At 43.4% G+C, this 22,941-nt stretch overlaps 1 protein-coding gene across 1 annotated transcript in view; it reads left to right on the forward strand.

The window, feature by feature from the left end:
• Window positions 1-22,941, forward strand: part of ITGA1 (integrin subunit alpha 1) — an 813,868-nt gene that overhangs the window by 640,245 nt on the left and 150,682 nt on the right. The window contains exon 19 of the mRNA XM_086960618.1: window positions 15,909-15,994. Coding sequence (XP_086816744.1) covers window positions 15,909-15,994 — 86 coding nt within the window. The remainder of the gene's footprint in view (window positions 1-15,908; window positions 15,995-22,941) is intronic.

A 22,941-nucleotide genomic window follows, 5' to 3' on the forward strand; every position in this document is an offset into this window, starting at 1 on the left:
CTACCTGTGAAACTAACAATGCATTTTGTCTACTAGTTATGCTGTGGTTATTTCAACACGGATTCGTAGAAAACCATAGGTTGATCAAATTATGGGGCATATTAGCAAGTAAGGGCGATAATTATTAAGTATGGGCGAATTTTGCGGATTTGCGGTCCGCAAATTCGCGCAAAATTGCAAAAAAATCCACAATTTCATGCAAAAATTTGTGAACTCGCGGATTTGCACAAATAGACTGTTTCCCACTGTCTACTGGCTAATCAGTAAGTGCTACCTCGTGGGGTTAATGTATAGTGCTTTTCCTACACTACAGCTGCGTAAAGTGCAAGAAGAGTTTTCTCCAGTGACCACTTGTGTGTTACTTTGCCATGGCGCAGAAGAGCGCAGGGGTCCCTTTAGTGAGCTGTCCATCATAGTGGGTAAATGGTGGGAAGACGGTGCACACCGCTAGTGTGTGGGCGGGGCCAACCTGGCGGGCCTTCTATGCAAGTTCACATGCCTCTTGTGTGTATAAAAGGTCAGAGACCGATCAGAGCAGCAGATGAAGAGAAAGAAGCTCCTAGTCATAGGAACTGCACGGGGATTACGCTTGTGAAAGTGAAGGATGCAAAGGCCTCTATCCAGCATCACAGCTAATTTTCGACAGTAGATATGGGGAGAAAGCACACCTGCCCAGCCTCGACAAAGCTCACAATTGTTTTTGGGCTGATGAATGCGTTACTGAACTTGAGCTTCAACTCGGGCACCTGCTTTCAAATTATTTATATCTGTAAGTGCTTCCTGTTGAGGTTTAATTTTTGTGACAGGAGCATTGTGCCAGAAACAACCCTGCCCTTCATATTTATCCAAGAAGACGCCACCGGTTTGTGCGATACCTCTACTCAACAGTCCAAAATCCTCCCGCGAGCGGATTTGCAAATTTTTCTGCAATTTCGCGAGATTTGCGTATCACGAAATTGCCGAAAATCCGTGAGCAGAACGGACTTTGCACCCACGCTTAATAATTATCGCCCGTGCCAAGTATCAGGAGTTTTATTATTGCCTCCTTTCCCCAATAATTTTCGGCTACTTACCGATGTATTATCAAGACGTCTGTAAGAGGCGATGGTGTCATTAAAGGAGCGCGATAACTCCCGCTAACACGCGATAGGAATTCATGCGATAGCATGGATCAGCGTGTTAGCGGTGCGTTAGTGGCGATAGTATTGCAGCTAACATGCCAATTGACCCATTGAACACCCTGTAAGACCCGATCTGTGGCACAAGATCACTGGCACAATTAGTCTTGCACTCTGCAGCAGTAACACATTGTGAGGACCAGTTATGTGATGGGGTGACGTGTTTGTTATAGTGCACCCCCCCTTACAACACCACGCCACCTTCTTGTACATGAGCAGCAGAAATAGGCTGGCTTACATGCACCTACATGCTTAGGGGCTATTAATGCTGTACCTTTTTGGTGTCTATGGCTCCTCAGATGGAGATCAGGCCTAGTGTCCTTTAAGTACCCCCATGTGTAACCATGTTTAGTAAGGTTCTTATCAGGTGTTACAAACCTGCGATCTTCAGGGATTAGCGCAACTTTTTTATCACAGCACACTTTGGTAGTACAGCGAAGTGGTGTTAGCGAGTTTTTAACTGTACAATTTGATTAGAAATGCCTACCTTGCATGTCATTAGCGATAAATATTGCTGACATTCAAGGTGATAGAAAAAGCAACAGCTAACACCTGAAAGCTTGCGTTAGCGCATGTTAGAGCAGGCTTGCTAATAGGGTGATAAAAATATTGCCGCTTTATCGGCAAAAAGTGACGCAAAAGCGGACATATTGCCCTTGATAATATGTCCCTATGTTGGTCAGAAAAACATATTTGCCCCGGTAAACCCCAAAGGTGATGGGATAAGCCATGGCTCAGGAAGCCTGCAAGATGCTGACTGGCAAATCTGACAAAAAGAGCAAATGAAAAGGCCTGCTTGTACGAGGACTATAATACTATTTTCCAAATTAATTAGTTTCCGATTAATTTGCTCAATTGAAACTGATTATTTTATGATTACACAATGCAATGGATTTTTATAACATGATAAACACTGAATATATTTACAGAATACGCAATATTTTGCAATATAGAACAGCACATGCCCCTAGAGACTGACAATCATAGCAACTCTTTGTTACAACTTGGAAAATATAGGCAAAGCATAACATATAGAGATGTTATCCGGGCAACACGTTTCCAGTCCTAGGCAAAGCAAGACTACAACTCCCAGAACACAGTAGGTTGAATGTAAACTCTGGACTAAAAGTTCTGATGAACTGAGGGCGTGACAGCCCTACGCACTTGCCCTGGTTAAACATGTTCACTATTTCCAGTTCCTAAAATGCTGTCCACGATTCCACAACTGTTTGGGTTTGGCACTTCTGATCAACACCTGGTCAACATTATGGGCCCGATTCACAGAACTAATTTAAGACAAAATCCTAAACTTACTACCATTTTCATATTCACAGAAGGCACTTACTCATTTTGGTATTCACAGAAGACACTTACTCATTTCGGTATTCACAGAAGTTAGGACTCCTAACTTTAGGACTTCTAAATGCCTTCTGTGAATACCGAAAGTCTTAAAATTAGGATTTTTCTTAATTTAGTAGTGGTAAAGTTAGGACTCCTAACTTTAGAACTCCTAAATGCCTTCTGTGAATACCGAAAGTCTTAAAATTAGGATTTTTCTCAGTTTAGTAGTAGTAAAGTTAGGACTCTTAACTTTAGGACTCCAAATGCCTTCTGTGAATACCGAAACTCTTAAAATTAGGATTTTTCTCAGTTTAGTAGTAGTAGTAAAGTTAGGACTCCTAACTTTAGGACTCCTAAATGCCTTCTGTGAATACCGAAAGTCTTAAAATTTGGATTTTTCTCAATTTAGTAGCAGTAAAGTTAGGACTCCTAACTTTAGGACTCCTAAATGGCTTCTGTGAATACCGAAAGTCTTAAAATTAGGATTTTTCTCAAGTTAGTAGTAGTAAAGTTAGGACTCCTAACTTTCGGACCCCTAAATGCCTTCTGTAAATACCGAAAGTCTTAAAATTAGGATTTTTCTCAGTTTAGTAGTAGTAAAGTTAGGACTCTTAACTTTAGGACTCCAAATGCCTTCTGTGAATACCGAAAGTCTTAAAATTAGGATTTTTCTCAGTTTAGTAGTAGTAGTAAAGTTAGGACTCCTAACTTTAGGACTCCTAAATGCCTTCTGTGAATACCGAAAGTCTTAAAATTAGGATTTTTCTCAATTTAGTAGTAGTAAAGTTAGGACTCCTAACTTAAGGACTCCTAAATGCCTTCTGTGAATACCGAAAGTCTTAAAATTACGATTTTTCTCAGTTTAGTAGTAGTAAAGTTGAGAAAAATCCTAAAGAGTGCATCTAGGATTCTGAACCAGTCATTTTTCACCCAGAATTACAAATACTGGAGGCTCTGGTAATTCTGGGACCCAATTTTTGGGGGGTCATAAAAGCTGGTACAGGAAATAGGGAGTTACTGGGGAAATAAATCTTACCCCACTGATATCAGTGGGTGCCTGGCTACCTTCTCATGTAATTAGTGCGCTATACGAATCAATATAACATAACATTCCTCACTTTAGGGTAGTTTACCATCTGGACATTTCAGCTGCTTTCTGGTGCTCATTTGTTCTGAGTGAATATACCTGTGATGTCCTTTGACTAAACAGCACAGAATCCCAATTTCTCAGAAAAAATCAGGGACATATTTTCAAGCCACTATTGCCACCACAATGTCACTTTTCTCAACGTTGTGGTGGTGATAGGGGCTTTGCCTTATTCACAAGGCGGCAGTAAGCCACTTAAGGTAGTTTAACGTCGCCTTCTGTATAACTCATACCACTACTGGGTTTGGGCTCCCAACAGTAAAGCCAAGCCACTGACCTATATTTAACAACACAAATGCCAATACTGTTCCTTTATTTATAATCTGATCAATGCAGCCATATTGAAATTCAAAACAACATGTGCTAAAGACTCCGAGTTCTGTCTGAATCAATCTGTTTTATTATTTTCTATGTCAACAGAAGAATTTTTTAATTTTGAAAAACATTTACATTTATACATCATAATCGCAACATAAATATCACATTAAAACATCCACATGTACAAATTCTTAGTTTCCCCATACACACTCTCAATCTCTCATGATATACAGTCACTCCTCTTAATCACCTATTTTATACACTCGAACACTCATACATTCCATTCACGACTAGCATTCTCTATTTACAATAAAATTGCCATTAAATCTTTTTAGAACAAAGAAAAACAAAGATCAGCATTTCATTATTTAAGCAAAATTCAACTTTGGTTTAAATATTCTTATGGCAAGAAACAATGGTCTACGCATTTCGAACTCTTGTCAGATGTAGAGTTCTCTTCAGGACCAAAAAGCTGTGGGGAAGAAACAAAGAAGATTTTTTCTAACTCTTATTCTTCAACAAAAGAGCTATTCATTACCTCATGTCTTTTACTCAATTCTTACCTTCTCTTGATAAACACTCAAATCAAACCGACGTTGGAAAACTGTGTCAAAAAACAAACCACAACGTATGACTACTGGGCAAGGGAAAACATAGTTGTCTCATAAGCTATCTCATCTACTGTATACACCAACATCACTTACATCAGTTGATTCAACCAACGTCCTCTTCAGACTCTTCTCCTTTGCCTGCTGCACCTAAATAATGTACCAGCACTCATGAGTAATTTTGTTGATCATGAACCTACATATGTGTTTGCAGCGGGTGGTTTAACTTACTTGAATCTGTTAAATGCATTCCTGGCAGGTCTTTTCTTTCCTTATGTTCAGTTTGGAGTGGGACACTTTTGGGGAAACCTATGATTGAACGGAAAGCTCAGCGTTAGCTGATCATGTTTTCTAAAGATGTGCGACACCGGAAAAACCGGTCCTTTTACTTGAATTATCTCAGAACGAGTTCGAGGGGCACCGGCAGTCTGTTACGGAGTTCAGCGCATTCAGTGCGTCTCAATCATTCAATGCAGCCAGGGCGAGTCAGGTTCTTATATGTACTTCCTGGTGCCGGGGACTCTGGGAGTTGAAGTTGTGGGCTCACAGCTTCGTTACTGTCCCATAGATACACAATATACATACTGAAAAGAGTACGTCGGTTTGTAATTGGCAACGCTCGCGCTTCTATTAAACAGTAATGTCTTTGTAGAAGTCACGCTTCACCTAAAACAGTTGTTTGTCCCCGCGCAATAATGTGGAAAAATACCTTCACTGGACACATCATGACAAAAATCATTAAGAGAATGAACCACTTATACTGCAGCTCGCGCTGTGACCCAAAATAAAGCTATATGTCCTTCATTAATGGCGGGTCTCACAGCTGGCTTTCTTAGGTAGTTTTTTGGGACAATGGTCGCGCAACTTTATTGATCTTTGGGGTTGGACAACCTGCAAACACATGAAAACCTAACGTGATCTCTTATTGCTGGATGAAGTCTGTACTTGTGTATTCATGGTTATTTGTGCTCAGGGCAAGCTGAGGTAGTTTGGGTGCACTACTCAGTGTCTTTATTGATGAAATAGAGGATCGAAGCTTGATGCCTCTTACGGGGCAGCAGTGGATTCGGTCTGAATGAACCATGATCAGTTCAGCTGGTGCTGTGCTCAGGACAGATTGCAAGTCAATATCGGACCTTGCTCGATATGGGAGTTTAACTCAATCTATGAATTTCGGACAGTGCATTAACACCATCAACGGCATTGTTAAACTTCACAATGAGCATTGCTTCTCTCCTGGGCAATTTCACGTACAGATTTCCACCTCTTATATCCTTTTCTACTTTGGAGATGATTGTCCATGTCAGTTCTTTGTCCGTATGGTTCTTTAGCCGCCAATGGTTAACCAGCGGTGCCGTTTGGATGTTCTTATTGATTCTCGATTCCTGTTGTGAAATCCGAGTTCTTATTTCTTGATTGGTTTTCCCTATGTACAGCATGTTGCTGGGACATTTGATTCCATAGACTACGTATCGTGATTTACAGTTCGTAAAAGTCTTGTGTTTCCAGTAAATGTTATTATGTTCAAAAAGAATTCCTTCCTCTGTAGATGCGCAGCATATACAGATACGGCACTTGTGGTGCCCTTGGATAGAGGGTAACCCTACAAATGATCTCACTGAGACTAGACTCTTTGGGGGTAGTGCTGCCCGCACTACTTGATTATCAATGCAGCTATCTTTTTTGAAGGCGAACAAAGGTACTTTGTTCAATGTTGTATTTAGATTTTTTACCAGGTGCCAATTTTGAATTATCACTTTCTTCATCAAATTAGAGTCCGGGCAGAATGTAGAGACCATTCTGTCCATCTAATTTCTTGATCTTTTTTCTAGAAGGCATTACCTTGGTGTCCACCAAGCGCGCTTCATGGCCCTTTTAAGTAATTTCTTCGGATAACGCCATTCTTGTTGGTTCGCTGTCAATTTCATGGCGTTTAATTGATATTCATCTTTAAAATGGCAATTTCGTCTTATTCTGAGATCTTGTCCGTAGGGCAAATTCTTTCTTAGATTCATGAGGTGGTTGCTCGAGAAATGAAGCGCATTATTTCGATCAGTTTGTTATTTGAAGAGGGTCGTTACCAGCCCTCCTTCTGCTGGATAGAACTCCACGTTCAGGAAAGGCATTCTTGTCTTTAAATGGTTCAGACTGAACTTGATTTCCTGAGTTTGGTTGTTTAGCCATCATGGAATTTAATCAAATCCTCTTCATTGCCCGTCCACACCATGAAAACGTCATCGATATAACGGCTCCAATTCCCAATGAATTCAACAAATGGGTTATTCTCATAGATGTGCACCTCTGGAGCAAAGGGACAGCCCATGGCAACTCCTCTTATTTGGTGATAGAAGTCACCATTGAAGTTGAAATAGTTTTTCCTTAAAGCAAAGTTTGCTAGTTTCATGATAAAATCAGTGGGCACTTTTTGCGGTCTTTCACGAGTTTCAAGGAAAGACTTAATCACGTATAGCCCTTCATCCTGAGGGATCTGGGTGTACAGTGACACCAAGTCAAGTGTCACAAGGAAGTGAATGTTCTCCTCAAATTCTGTTGTGGCCACCCTGTTAATAAAATCAGTTGTGTCTCTCAAAAAAGACTTCACTATGGGTAAAAAAGGTTTCAGAAAAAAGTCCACAAATTTGGAGATTGGCTCCATAAGCGACTCGCAACCCGAGACTATGGGCCTACCAGGTGGTGTAGTCTCATTCTTATGTACTTTGGTAAGTACAAAGAATAAAGGGGTCCTTGGGCTCTTGATTGTCAAATATTCAAATTCCTTTTTCCCAACGAATCCTTGAATTTGTCCTTCCAAAATTGAATACAGCTGATTTTTTAATTCTATTGTGGGGTCTTATTGATTCTTTTATAACTTTACATGTCATTGAGTTGTCTCATGACTTCAGAGGTGTACTTAGACGTGTCCCAAATCACAAATGAACCGCCTCTATCAGCCTGTTTAATTATCACAGATGTATCTTTCTTGAGGTTGTTCAGAGCTTCAATTTCCAATTTGGTCTTATTGAGTTTAATCCATCTTTTTTTCTTTTCCATTTCCGTTATAGCTGACAAAAGCGTTCTTTCAAAGGTGAGTACTTCGTTTGGAACTTTATTCGTTGGTGGACAGGAAGAAGGCGATGGTTAAGGCTCTCCCTAAAAAGCCGGGACTGGACCCTGACGACCTGGCGAACTTCCGCCCAATTTCTTTGTTGCCTGGCCTGGGCACAATTGCAGAAAAGGTTGTCAACCGCCAGCTGTCCACATTCCTAGAAGGTCATAACCTGCTCAAGCACTCGCAAACAGGCTTTCGCCCTGGGCAGGGTACTGACTCTGCCCTGATTGCAGTAGTGGAGGAAGCCAGACACATCCTTGACGCAGGAGGTTCCGCAGCTGTGGTCCTCCTCGACCTCAGCGCGGCTTTTGATACCGTCAATCACAGTATCCTTATTCAGCGCCTTACTAGGGTGGGAATATCTGGTCAGGCTTTAAGTTGGATTACTTCCTTTCTGAACGATCGGTCTTACCAGGTCTGCGATGGCACCAACCTGTCTGAGTCGATCCCCCTCCAGTGTGGAGTCCCGCAGGGCTCCTCGTTGAGCCCTACGCTTTTTAATATCTATATGGCCCCACTGGAGGATGTGGTTTCACCCTTCGGGGTGAAAATAGTGACCTACGCAGATGACACCCAGCTTGTCGTTTCGCTATCCCATCATGAAAATGCGGCAGAAAGATTCGGGTGCTGTCTGACAGGTATCATGGCTTGGATGACAGAATCTCGGCTAAAACTCAATGGTTCCAAAATGGAACTTATGATGCTGGGCAACCTTTCCACTTCCCTTCCCAAAACTATGTGGCCCCCCTGTCTGGGTGAGGCGCCCCAACCCAAGAATGAGATTAAGAGCTTGGGAGTATGGTTAGAGCCCGACCTGACGTTCAGAGTACATACGAAGAAAGTGGCAGGGATCTGCTACGGTTTGTTACGCTCGGTCCGAAAGGTGTTGCCTCTTCTCCCCTTTAGTTCAAGGAAACTCCTGATTCAGGGGCTAATACTGTCAAGGCTGGACTACAGTAACGCCTTGCTGCTCGGTGCCCCTGAATCAGCCATCAACACCCTCCAGCGAGTACAAAATGCGGCGGCCAGGGTTTTGACAGGCACTGAAAAAAGAACTTCGGCCAAGCCTGCTCTTAGAGCTCTCCATTGGCTCCCCATCCGGGAGAGAGTCAAATTTAAGGCCCTTTCCTTCGCCTTTAAGTCTCTCCAGGGAATGGGCCCCCCAATCCTCAGGGACCTTATATGCCCCTACAAGTCCTCGCGTCCCCTCCGTTCTGATGGGAGTAACTTACTGACTATCCCCAGAGTAAAGAGAGCTCGCTCAGGAGGCAGGAGGTTCTCTGTGAACGTAGCCAAGATCTGGAATGATCTTCCTGCAGCTCTCCGTCTGGAACCCTGTCTCCAGAGGTTTCGGAAATCTTTAAAGACATTCCTTTTTCCACGAGGATTATGAGTCCACTTTCTGAGGATCCTGGAATCTAGCTGAGTGTATCAGCGCTGGGACGCTCTTGGGCAGCCATGCGCTTAACAAATCTAATTTCATTTCATTTCACAGAAGGCCGATTTGTTCCTTAGGCCCGTTGTCTCCACAGTTAATTCAAAAGGATTGTCTGCAAAGAAAGTTTTAAGCCTTATCTTGCAACAAAATTCTATTGCCTCTGTTTTTAATTTGACAAAATCTGTGTTTCTTTAAGGTACAAACGAGAGGCCTTTTTGTAATATAATTTCCTCTTTCTTTGTTAAGATCTTATTTGAGAGGTTGTATATTGGAGACACTGTCAATTTTTGTAATTGTGTCTGCGGGTGGACATTTCCCATGGTTGTTGGTTGAACCTTACCCATCCTCGTGATCTTTGCTGGCCTCGTCCTAAAAAAGGAAGCTGCTGTTCTTGGTAGGATGCTCTTCTGTTTGTATTTCTCCGTATCTCAGTGTTTTCAGCCTCACTGCTGCTTGCAGAAGAGGAGGTGTCCGAAAATGTTATAAATTTATTTAAAGATCTACCTAAAAAATCTTGGAGATGTTTCCTTTACTCTGTTCTGGAATAGAAATCCAACTGTAAATATGGATAGACTTTCTCGAGGTTGAAGTTCTTTTTATCTTTCTCAAATTGATTTCCTTTTTGGTTAATCGTATAGTCTTTAAATTCTGCTATTTCTTTAGCAACTTTTTCTAACAAGGCCTTGGAATCGGTTATCTGATGATTTGTTTAAATTGCAATTTCAAGACTCTATGGGGCATATTATCAAGGGGGTTTATCTCCGCTTTTTTGGCTTTAAAAGCCAAGAAAGCGGAGATAAAATTATCTCCCTATTACCAAGCTGTCGCTAACACCAGTTAGTGACAGCTAATAGGAGATAGCGACCATCTTGGGCCCCGCTTTTCATGTCAGTGATATTTATCACTAATGACATGCAAAGTGGGCGTGCCAAGATGTTAGCGACTGAAACATCGCTATCTCCTATTACCAACTTTTGGAGATATTTGCGCTAAGCGTGAATATCTCCAAAAGCTAACACCTACCCTGAGCAGTTCTTAGCCATGTTATCCAATGGGAGGTGGATAACATGGCTAAGAGCATTTGCTCGATAATGCATGAATATCGCTGACTTTTCAGCGATATTCATGCATTGCGGCCGTTTTTTATCGCATTTGCGATAAACCTTGCTAATAGCAAGGTTTATCTGCGATAAAAATCGCCGATGTGCGGCGATAATTTTTGTCTCTAAACAAGTTAGAGACAAAAATTATCGCTAGTTGTTGGTAATATGCCCCTTGGATTTCCTCAAGTTGTTTTTTTGATATTCTTTGTGCAGTTTCCACTGTCAGGGCCATTAGGTCTCTGCTGCACTTAGGCTCTCTGTAGCTGTATCCTTTTTTGTACACTGGATCTTCAGTGAATATTACTGGCACATTTTTTATTTGGAGGCCTCCTGGTATTGTACCTGTTCTAAGGTGTTGCAGTAAAAATGTCCGTGAAGATCTGTCCTTATTTGTTTTTTCTTTAATCGTATTAATTTATCCATTTCGTTTTGATTCGTTGGTTCAATTGTGATTTGTGACATGTCTAAGTACACCTCTGAAGTCATGAGACAACTCAATGACATCGAATGTTATAAAAGAATCAATAAAGACCCCACAATAGAGTTAAAAAATCAGCTGTATTAAATTTTGGAATGAACACAAATTCAAGGATGATTTGGGAAAAAGGAATTTGAATATTTGAAAATCAAGAGCCCATGGACCCCTTTATTCTATGTACTTCCCAAAGTACAAAAGAATGAGACTACACCACCTGGTAGGCCCATAGTCTCGGGTTACGAGTCGCTTATGGAGCCAATCTCCAAATTTGTGGACTTTTTTCCGAAACCTTTTTTTACCCCACGTGAAGTCTTTTTTGAGAGACACAAATGATTTTATCAAAAGGGTGGCCACAATAGAATTTGAGGAGAACATTCACTTCCTTGTGACACTTGATGTGGTGTCACTGTACACCCAGATCCCTCAGGATGAAGGGCTATAAGTGATTGAGTCTTTCCTTAAAATCTGTGAAAGACCACAAAAGGTGCCCACTGATTTTATCATAAAACTAGTAAACTTTGCTTTAAGGAAAAACTATTTCAACTTCAATGGTGACTTCTATTACCAAATAAGAGGAGTCGCCATGGGCTGTCCCTTTGCTCCAGAGTTAGCCGCATTGTTTATGGCTAAGTACGAAGATATGTACATCTATGAGAATAACCCATTTGTTGAATTCATTGGGAATTGGAGTTGTTACATCAACAACGTTTTCATGTTGTGGATGGGCAATGAATAGGATTATGATTTAATTCCATGTAATGCTAAACAACCGAACTCAGGAAATCAAGTTCAGTATGAACCATTCAAAGACCAGAATGCCTTTTCTGGACGTGGAGGTCTATCCAGCAGAAGGAGGGCTCTTCAAAAAACAAACTGATCGAAATAAGGCGCTTCATTTCCCGAGCAACCACCGCAGGAATCTAAGAGAGAATTTGCTATACGCACAATATCTCAGAATAAGAGGAAATTGCCATTTTAAAGATGAATATCAATTACACGCTATGAAATTGACAGAACACCTACGAGAACGGGGTTATCCGAAGAAATTACTTAAAAGGGCCATGAAGCGCGCTTGGTAGACACCAAGGGAATGCCTTCTAGAAAAAAGATCAAGAAATGAGATGGACAGAATTCTAATTTGCGGAAGAAAGTGATAATTCAAAATTGGCAACTGGTAAAAAATAAAAAATCTTAATACAACATTGAACAAAGTACCTTTGTTCGCCTTCAAAAAAGATTAGGAGCATTGCTAATCAAGTGGTGCGGACAGCACTACCCCCAAAGAGTTCAGTCTCAGTGAGATCTTTTGTAGGCTTACTCCCTATCCAAGGGCACCACAAGTGCGGTACCTGTATATGATGCGCATCTAGAGAGGAAGTAAGACTTTTTGAACATAATAACATCTACAGGAAACACAAGACTTTTACGAACTGTAAATCACAATACATAGTCTATGGAATTAAATGTCATGTTTTATATAGGAAAAACCAATCAAGAAATAAGAACTCGGATTTCACAACATAAATCGAGAATCAATAAGAACATCCATAGGGCACCGCTGGTTAGCCATTGGCGGATTATGAACCATACGGACAAAGAACTGACATGGACAATCATCTCCAAGGGGAAAAGAATATAAGAGGTGGAGATCTGGGTGTGAAATTGTCCAGGAGAGGAGCGATGCTCATTGTGAAATTTAACACTGCCGTTGATGGTCTTAATGAACTGTCCGAAATTTGCAATCTGTCCTGAGCACTGCACCAGCTGAACTGATCATCATTCATTCAGACTGAATCCACTGCTGCCCCCTAAGAGGCATCAAGATTTGATCCTCTATTTCAGCAATAAAGACACCTAGTAGTGCACCCAAACTACCTCCGCTTGCCCTGAGCACAAATAACCATGAATACACAAGTACAGATTTTATCCAGCAATAAGAGATCAAGTTATGGTTTCATGTATTTGCAGGTTGTCCACCCCCAAAGATCAATAAAGTTGTGTGAACATTGTCCAAAAAAACTACCTAAGAAAGCCATCTGTGAGACCCGCCATTAATGAAGGACATATAACTTTAATTTGGGTCACAGTGCGAGCCGCAGTAAAAGTGGTTCATTCTCATAATCATTTTTGTCGTGATGCGTCCAGTGAAGGTATTTTTCCACATTATTGCGCGCGGCCAAACAACCGTTTTAGATGAAGCGCGACATCTACCAAGACATTACTGTGTAATAAAAGCGCGAGCATTGCCAATTACAAACCGACGTACTCTTTTCAGTATGTATATTGTGTATATATGGGACAGTAAGGAAGCCGTGATCCCACAACTAAAACTCCCAGAGTCCCCGGCAACAGGAAGAACATACAAGAACCTGATGCTCCCTGGCCGCATTGAATGATTGAGACGTGCTAAATGCGCTGAACACCATAACAGACTGCTGGTGTCCCTTGAACTCGTTCTCAGGTAATTCAAGTAAAAGGACATTTTTTTCCGGTTTCGCACATCTTTAGAATACATGATCAGCTAACGCTGAGCTTTCCATTCAATCACAGGTTTCCCCAAAAGTGGCCCACTCCAAACTGAACATAAGGAAAGAAAAGACCTGCGAGGCACACATTTAACAGATACAAGTAAGTTAAACCACCCGCTGCAAACATACATGTAGGATCATGATCAACAAAATTATTCATGAGTGCTGGTATATTATTTAGGCGCAGCAGGCAAAGGAGAAGAGTCTGAAGAGGACGTTGGTTGAATCAACAGATGTAAGTGATGTTGGTGTATACAGTAGATGACCTAGCTTATGAGACAACTATGTTTTCCCTTGCCCAGTAGTCATAAGTTGTGGTTTGTTTTTTGACACAGTTTTCCAATGTTCGTTTGATTTGAGCGTTTATCAAGAGAAGTTAAGAATTGAGTAAGAGACATGAAGTGGCGAGCAGCTTTTTTGTTGAAGAATAGGAGTTAGAAAAAATCTTCTTTGTTTCTTCCCCACAGCTTTTTGGTCCTGAAGAGAACTCTACATCCGACAAGAGATCAAAACTCGTAGACCATTGTTTCTTGCCATAAGAATATTTAAACCAAAGTCGAATTTTGCTTAAATAATGAAATGCTGATATTTGTTTTTCTATTGCTTTGTTCTAACAAGATTTAATGGCAAGTATATTGTAAATAGATAATGCTAGTCATGAATGGAATGTATGAGTGTTCTAGTGTTTAAAATAGGTGATTGAGAGGAGTGTCTGTATATCATGAGAGATTGAGAGTGTATATGGGGAAACTAGGAATTTGTACATGTGGATGTTTTAATGTGATATTTGTGTTCCAATTATGAAGTAAAAATGTAAATGTTTTTCAAAATTAAAAAATTCTTCCGTTGACATGGAAAATAATAAAACAGATGGATTCAGACCGAGCTAGGAGTCTTTAGCACATGTTGATTTGAGTTGCAATATGGCTGCATTGATCAGATTATAAATAAAGGAACAGTATTGGCATTTGTGTTGTTAAATATAGCCTTCTGTATAAAGCACCCTTTCACGCTATACTTAGCCTGAAGGGGCCGGACAATAGGTGTTGTGGTGGGCGTCACAGCACCCATTGATTGTGACACTGCCCCATATATACAAGGGTGCCGTAAATATGGGGCAGCGTCAAAATTAAGACAAGGGAAAACGTGTTTTTTTGCTTTTTCCATGTGTGCTGCACAAATAGAAAGAGCAAAAAGCCATTGATTGTTTATGTGCAGGAAGGTGTCCCTTTCTGCACATAAATAATCATTAACAAAAAATGGCGCTTTGCAACTTCTATGTCTTCTGCATTAAGCAGCACACTTAAAAGTCTCAAAATGCCATTTAAAATTGGTTTTGTGCTGGAAGGGAAACCTTCCTGCACATAAACAATCATTCCCCTCGACGCAGGCACCCTTGCACTATAGTGCAACGATGACTGCATTGGCGCTAGTTAGCTAAATTAGCTTATGGTCTTAAGTTGGTGAAACGAGGAGAAATGCATTACTCCTCCTCGTTTTTGCTTTTTCCATGTGGGCTGCCTTGAGCAGCGCACATGGAAAGAAAACTGCCTTGCAATGTTTATGTACAGGAAGGTCACCCTACCTGTACATAAACAATCTAAAAAAATGCCATTTTGTCATTTTCATGTGTGCTGCATTTAGTGTCACACATGAAAATGACAAAATGGCATTTCAGGATTGTTTATGTACAGGAAGGGACACATCCCTACACATGAACAATCCTCCCCTGTAGGCAGACACCCTTGCACCATGGTGCAAGGGTGCCTGGGTTGGCGCTACACTGCTGAGTGTAGCGCCATTGCAGGGGGAAATGCAAGGCGGCACCATATCGTTGTAAATATGGTGCAGCCTTGCTAACGCCTCACTCCGCCACTTCATTGTACATATCCCCCTAGGTCTCACTCTTGCATCGCATTACAGACCCCACAAGGGAGCTAGAGAGGAGCAAAGGGAGCCACCGCCCATGGAGGGTGTCTGGTTTATCTCAGTAGCTTCACTTTGCTGGCTGGTCTCTTTAGGCGGAAACACCAGTTGCTGATTTGAACGTGTGCTTAGAGAAACCATGCCAGAGGTCTTGACATTCTACTTTTCTTGCAGACATATTTTTCTCCCTCTGTCTATATTGGGCAATTTAGGGATTGGGTTTCAAATATATATAACTTAGTAGCTTTGCTTGTGTGCTGTAGGTGATGTTACATAATTATCATATTTGTCGTTCCTATACAGTACTAGACGTATAGCTACATTATTTGTTTTCCTCAAATCACAGTAGAGGACTTTTTTTGGATATTTCCTGTACTTACATTTCCAATCTCCCCCAAAATGACAATTGCCCATTTGTGAAAATGGGCATCTGTGTGTGCAGGTAGCAGAAGGCTCACCTCTTTCAGCTGCACCTAAGCTGGAAGGTGTTCTGTGTATTCTGCCTTGCTTCACCTTTCTGTCCCATAGTTACCAGGACATTCAGTTTCTTGTTTTCTGCCTGCGTATGTCTAATCAGAATTTTACTTGGACCACGGTTAAAGATTGCTTTGAAGTGAATATTCGGATAATGCACAATTGTATTCACAGTTTGTGAAGTAATGTGAAAAGTTGTGTGTTCATTTGTCAACATTCCTGCAAAGACACCACCAAAGTATGTTTTTGTAATCTTTCAGATTCCTTTCACAAAAGATTGTGGAGCCAAGAAGAAATGCATCACTGATTTGGTACTGGAAGCACATACAAGTATTACAGCTAGCAGGTAACATTTCAGTCTACCTTTAGGGACGTTGTAAACAAATACTTATAGTGAGTAGGGGCACATTTACAATATTTTGGCATTCTAGCTGCCCTACTTCGAAAGAAAAGGCAAGAATGTGCCGTATCTACAAGATACGATGCATTCCTGTCCTTCTGCCAGCGCAGTAGCACAAACTGCAGCCAAGTGTCAACGCAGGCACTCTTGCACAAGGTGTCTGTGTTGTTGCCATGTATGTTTTTGGTCGTGAAGGGACACCTTCCTGGACAAATACAATCACAGGTGCTGTTTTCCTTGTTCTGTGCGTTCTGCATAATACAGCACACATGGAAATATTTAAAAATGGAGAGAAATATAAACATTTCTCCTCGTTACGCTTTGGTGACTTTTGTGACGTTCTGGAGGCGTAGTGTGACAGCCCATATTTACAAGGCTGCGTAAAGCCACCATACATGCCTTTTCATGACCTTGTAAATATGAAGTAAGGCAATGCCTCACTGTGCAAGGAAGGGACGTTCCATGGGTGTTGCTGTCGATGTTCCCAAGCAACACCTATGGTTTTTGACACTGCTCCAGATTTACAACATGGCGTAAATTGCAGCAGTTCCAAAACGAATGTCTTCCCAAAGCAGGCGTAAAGAGGAGAAATGTTTACATTTCCTCTTGTTTTCATCTATTTCCATGTGTCCTGCAGCACACATAGAACGATGAAAACGCCTCATTTGATTATTTTTGTGCAGGAAGGGGTTCCTTCCTGCCCAAAAACAATCATGCCAACAACACAGACACTCTTGCACCATCGAGCAAGGGTGCCTGTGATGGCGCTCACCTGCAGTTTGTGTGCCAGCATTGGCAAAAGTAATGTGCTGCATCTTGTAGATATGGCACATTCCTGCCCTTTTCTTTTGGCGTAGAGCAGCGCAGCTAGAAGGCTTGCAGCTCTGCCCTATAAGTAAATATATACTTCATGGGGAAGGAAGGCGAAGATAGATTATATCCTTTCTTTTTTCCCCTCTAAAATACCTGATCTATTAAAAGTATCACTTGCCATTTTTGTTGTTAGGTTGTTTCATTTTAACAACAGCTTATTCCGAAACCAGAGGGCTGTACATACCAAGAGGGTGTAAGAGTTGTAGACAAACTACAAATCCCAAGGTTGCTTTCGCCATCAATTATTTAATCTGCTGCCAGTTTAATTACTGTGGCCAGTCGATACGGTCCTAAAAGGGCGATTTACAGTGAGTCAAGTCAATACAACGTGGGTCGCTTCATCTCTAGAGGTCCTGTTTTGGAAAGCCATCACGAGTGTAAGTTCACCTTGCATGCAATAATGTTTATGAAGTGATATTGAGTAAATCCCGCACCAGTGACACACTGCAGAGTAGGGTCATCGCCAAACTCACTGAGTCACCTCTTTCCATTTGTTGTTGTGTCTTCTGCTATCCTGGAAACATTTTTTACCTGTTGATCGTACCTAATTTTTGCCTGTAGAAACCGCGGTGGCTATAAATTGTTACGTAGAATTTGCCCACATTTACTAACCCAACTATAAATTAGTGTGCATTGCAATAATGCAATATTGTGATTTTTGGAACTATCCTATGTCTTTCTTTGATTCCATATTTTTACCTCCCACCCCCATGTGAGTTCCAGACTGCTGATAGACAGTGATCTTCCCTGCACACGACAAAGCCTCTTGTCCAGCAGACACTTAGCGACTGGGCACTGCGCGGGTGCCAAGCATTTTCCTCACTCTCTCCCCTGCCGCGTTCAATCACCTTTCTCAGTTCTTCCCCTATTTCTCTCTATTCCTTCATCCTTTTTTTACTTTATCCTCATCCTTCCAACACATCACTCCTTCGCTCACTTTATTTCTCATCCACCCACTCCCCCCTCTCGTCACCTCCTCCTGTCTTCCCTTATTACTTATTTACTTCTCTCTGCTTCGCTTCCCATGGCGTCCTTCATCTTCTCAAAAGAAACAAAAAGGGGGGTGAAGAGGTTCTGCTCGTAGGAGCACCGGAGGTGGATACGTCCTCCTCAAGTCAATAGGTACTAAACATAGAGATCCACCCTCAGATCGTTTTAGAGTCGAGTCCTCCAGACTAAGTGTGTTTCCTACAGTGGTGGGAAAAACACACAGTTTTGTTAAAATACCCCTCACACACCAAAGGGGCCCTTGGTGTCACGCTTCATCATAGGGGTCTTCCCGCTCTGCTGTGGGACTGGGCATGCTACGACCTACGACTCAGTGGAAGCACAATTATTTGGAAATACAAAACTATGTGTCATGTAGGAGTGTGAGCGGAGGGGTCAGGAGTGAATGAGAGAGTGAATTAAAAAATACCTGGCTCTTTGGACTAAAAAACATTAATATTCCCTTGCGCTGGTATTATTAAAAGTGAGGAAACAAGGTGAGAGTTATATTGCCTGTAATGAGCTGTCCCTCCTATGTCTGTCTACATGTTTCAAAGCCCTCCCCTGGCTTCTTCTTCAGGACCATGATGATCCCTTCTACACTAACCATATATTAAGGAGCAATGTCCCACTCTGGGACACTACAAGCAATATTGCCCCCAAATAAAACTTAGCACTGGCACTACTCGTGCCTCAGGGAGCGCCAAAACCGATCTGCTCAGCTCCACTCACCGGGACTTCTCTGGTCACCAGGGCCTCTCCGAGTGCTTCTCATATGGCGGGGCAGGTACCGACAATGTGCATCAACTGGCCCTGTCTCCATTCTCCTTGCGGCCTCTAAGTCACGCCCTGCGAGTTCCGGTAGAGCCCTCAACTTGGACGCACGCAGGCTTTCTCTGCAGGGCCCTCTTTGATGGGCCTCCACAGAGAGAGGTCTCCTTCTCTGCCCGTCATGCCCAAAGTCAGGCTTTTCTCCTGCCTGACTTCCGGCATCGATCTGCACACTGCCACCCTCTGGCAGCTCACTGGGGGTGCGAGCTCACGAGGCTCAATTTAGCTCTTCGTCAGAACCCCACCCACAACCAGGCAGTCTGCCTAACTTCCAGGTCGGGCCGCGGCGGTTCCTCTTCTCCAGCAAATGCAGGGTGGGTTCCCACTTTCAAATAGACACAAATGCGGGTAGGCTCCCGCTGCACCTCTGGACCACGGTAATGGGGGGTAGGCTCCCGCTTCGGATCAGCAGGGAAAAAGGGAAGCAGAAATGCGGGGTGGGCTCCTGCTCCATCTCCAGCAGCATGGGGGAATCCCTACGACGGGGATTCCCTCTGAATGATGTGCAGTTCAGCGTTGTGAAACCACAGCACTCTCCCTGTCCTGGGAATAAGAAATGTAGCGGCCACGAGGAGCTGAGTCCTAAATCATATGGGGCCGAGCTGGGTACAGGCAGGCTAGCACATAGGGACCCCCAGGAAGCAGCAGCTGGGTCCCACAGCGGTTCCTCCTGTTACCCAGCTGTCCTCCGCCCCAGAACCGGTACAAGCACCAAAAGCAGCACACAAACAGGGGTTCACAGCCCCAGTACTTATACAAAGCACTGGGCTTGGGGGGGAACCAGTTTCAACTGGTTCTGGGGGATATTGGAGCACTTTGTTTACAGGGCTCCTCTTCCCCTTTGTCAGGTGGGGGCTCGGTCACCAGACACACCACAGGGGGTGGAACCAGCATTCACCTAGGTAGGCACAGACCTATTCAGGGTCAGGGGAATACTCCCACTACTCCAAATGCAGATCTCCTATTCAGCCTAGCGCTGACTCACGCTGCCCTCCCTGGAGCTACACCACCTCCCCAGCCCCTGTCACTCCAGAGCCATACATGCTATACACATCAGGCAGGCAGACACAAAGCACACAGAAATGCCAACTTCTAGAAGGGGTATTTCTAAAATAGTGATAACAAATCCGTGCACACCATTGTGCAGCAATTATTATTACTATTCCAAACATATCAAATTTGACCACACTACTCCTCTCATAACAGGGATTACCACTGAAACACTTATCAGGGAATCCCCAGTGCATTCCTATGAGAGTGCAGCCTCACAGCAGTGACAAACCCAAATGGCTATTTGTCACTACCAGGACATGACACACACTTAAGGTACATGTCCTACCTTTTACCTACAATGCACTCTGCCTATAGGGCTAGCTAGGGCCCACCTTAGGGGTGACTGAAATGCAGTAAAAGAGGGGTCACAGACATGGCACACACGTTAGGTGTCACATCACAGCGACAGTAACACTGCTCGCACAGGCCCTGCAATGACAGAGGCCAGAGACAGGTTTGAAAGGCTACTTCGGAGGGTGGCGCAATCAGCGCTGAAAGCCTAATAGTAGCATTTAATTTACTAGCCCTGGGTATCTAAGATACCACTTTACAAGGGACTGACAGGTAAATTAAATATGCCAAAGAGGTGTAGACCACTCTTACCATGTTTACCACAGAGAGCACCCTCACTTTACACTGGACAGCAGTGCTAAAGTGCCCAGAGTCCAAGAACCACCTACACCATGTCAGAAAAAAGGCTAGGAGGAAGGCAAAAAGTTCAGGGATGACCCTGCAAAAAGGGCCAAGTTAAACAGTGGAGCAAGGAAGAGAGGGAGGACGGGTGAAGGCAGGTAACATGGACCAAAGAGTGAGGGTAGGGGCAAGCAACACAAGAGAGGTAGTGTATGAAGAACATGGAGGAGGGAGAAGTACATGAAGAAACCAGCTGAAAAAGACACATTCTGGTAGAGTACTTAAACAAAAAGTAACTCCTAAAAAAATGAGCAGTGGAAGGATACAAGTAATGCATCCGTGCTCCATGGGAGGGACTAACATATGAATAGGAAGTAAGCCTACGGCAGCTTAACAATAAGAAGCAAGAAGATAAGAGTGCCAATAAAGCCAATCGTTTTGTTTTCAGATCGGACCATAGGTGTTCTGCTAAGCTGCCCTGTTTTGATGGCCTCAGCTTGTGGCAGCACATTAGGAAATGCATCATTCTACCCAAAGTTTGCTTACAGATGCATATCTCTCTATTTCTTCCATTGATCCTGAGCTAATTTACATTGTGTAACAAAAGGGTGATAAATCTGGTGTGATGTCAGACAATGCCTACCCCAGTGACTGCACTTCCTGTGTGGTATTCCAATACATATACAGCCTTTCAACACATTTACCAAGGGCGGGACCTCCACTAGGGCGGAGGAGCGTCGCCCCACTACTTTCTCGCAAAAGCAGAAACACAAAATGCTAAACAACCGTTTTATGTTTCGGCTTCTAGCACTGCTAGAAAGCAGGAGGGTTTGGTTGGGGCCGGGCGGGTCTGCTTTAGGGCAGGGGAGGAATGCCTTGCCAACTGCTAAGGGCGCTGACTGTTGGACCAAACCAGTCATGCGCACCCTGACCTTTCTCTATGTAGGCTGCAATGCAGCCTACATGGAGAAAATGGCCTCCCCATAGGCGCCTAGCTGGTCGGCGTCCTGATCAATCACAACGCTGCCATTACAGCATTGTCATTGGCTTAGGGGAGGGAGGCTGCCTGCTTCCTGTTCCCCTCCTTCCTAACTCCAGTGAGACCCTCCACTCCCGAGTCATGCCGACTGCAACTGGAAGTTACATGCAAATTAGAGGGGCCTCACATTTTCCCTTTCACCTGGGGCCCCAGGAGTTCTAGGCCCGGCCCTGCCAGTGGGAGGTACAGTGCCGGCAAGGCCGGAAGTGCGAGGGCTTCCAGGGCAATGCAACGAGGGCTGCTGAGGATGACTAGGTTATAGCTGCAAGAACGTGTCCCCTGGCCCGTAGGGAGAGTAGGAAGGAGGGGGACTTGGGAGTCAGGGACCCTGCATCACAGTGGTCAGGCTACATCAAAGTTCAAAATGCAACACAGGGCAACAGAGCTACGATGAGGCAATAAAAAGATTTTCAAACCAACACCAGAATACACATAACGGCAGGACTAGACTCTCACAGAATGAAAAACTGCCAGTTGATGCTTACGGATATGAAAGACCAGTGCCTGGTGAGAAAGAAAGTATCATAAGCATACAAGGGACAGTAATAACATAAACACCACGGGCATCGGTTCCTCAACGCTTGAAGTGTTGGTGGCAAAGGTAGGGATCGAGGTTAGAGGTAGGAATAGTGCATACATGCCCTGGGTAGTGTAGTTGACAATGTAATGGGTAGAGGTCAGCATATCAACAACACCGGTGCAGGCACTGAGTGTCAGATCTGGGGAAAGGAGGCGGAAAGGGAAGGGAAAGAAGTGGAATGAAGTGAGGTTTAGGGGGCGGGATGAGTGGGAGGGAGGACTCAAGAGGCTGGGAGACTCTCTGGGGGTTACCACAAGCTGGCAACTTCTCCATAGGACAGAGGAGGGATGGCAGTCCCCAGGGCAGGCATTATTTTAGAAAGAATCAGGAAGCTTTAAGGTGCTGGGAGCAGTAAGCCAATGATGGGTTAGTTGATCAGGGAAAAAAGGTGCACCGGGTCGGGTGATGGACCATGAAAGGCAACCAAGTAAGCCCAGTGTTGCTCCCACTGAAGTAATTTCTTGCAGGATGGCCTCCATGGTGTGGTTGGGCGGTGTTGCTGACTCTGTTGGCTTGTTCCCTCCCATCACATTAGTAAAGAGTAGTTGTCATGTGACAATTCCGGAGGCCATCACACAGTGTATTTCCGAGGGAGAGGGATTGAGTGAGAAACCAAACTTCGGTTGAGCAGGACAGGTAGGCCCGGGGGAGATTGCCCAGATTAAGTGCTGCACTGTGTGGCACCTGTAGGCTAGCGCAATTCAGTGGATAACAACCAGGAAGTGGTAATTTCTTAAGTTGACCTCTATCCTGGTTTACTCACTCTGGTAAACTTGGGCATTTCTTGTGCTGAGTTTCGGAGATGCTTTTAGCCTTCCAGAGCGGAATGCCAATAACACCACAATATATATGGCCAGCAAACTACACTCAGATAAAGCAGTGTTCCAGAAGGAAATT

This window comes from Lissotriton vulgaris, chromosome 3_1 (assembly GCF_964263255.1).
Source record: "Lissotriton vulgaris chromosome 3_1, aLisVul1.2, whole genome shotgun sequence".
Classification (NCBI taxonomy): domain Eukaryota; kingdom Metazoa; phylum Chordata; class Amphibia; order Caudata; family Salamandridae; genus Lissotriton; species Lissotriton vulgaris.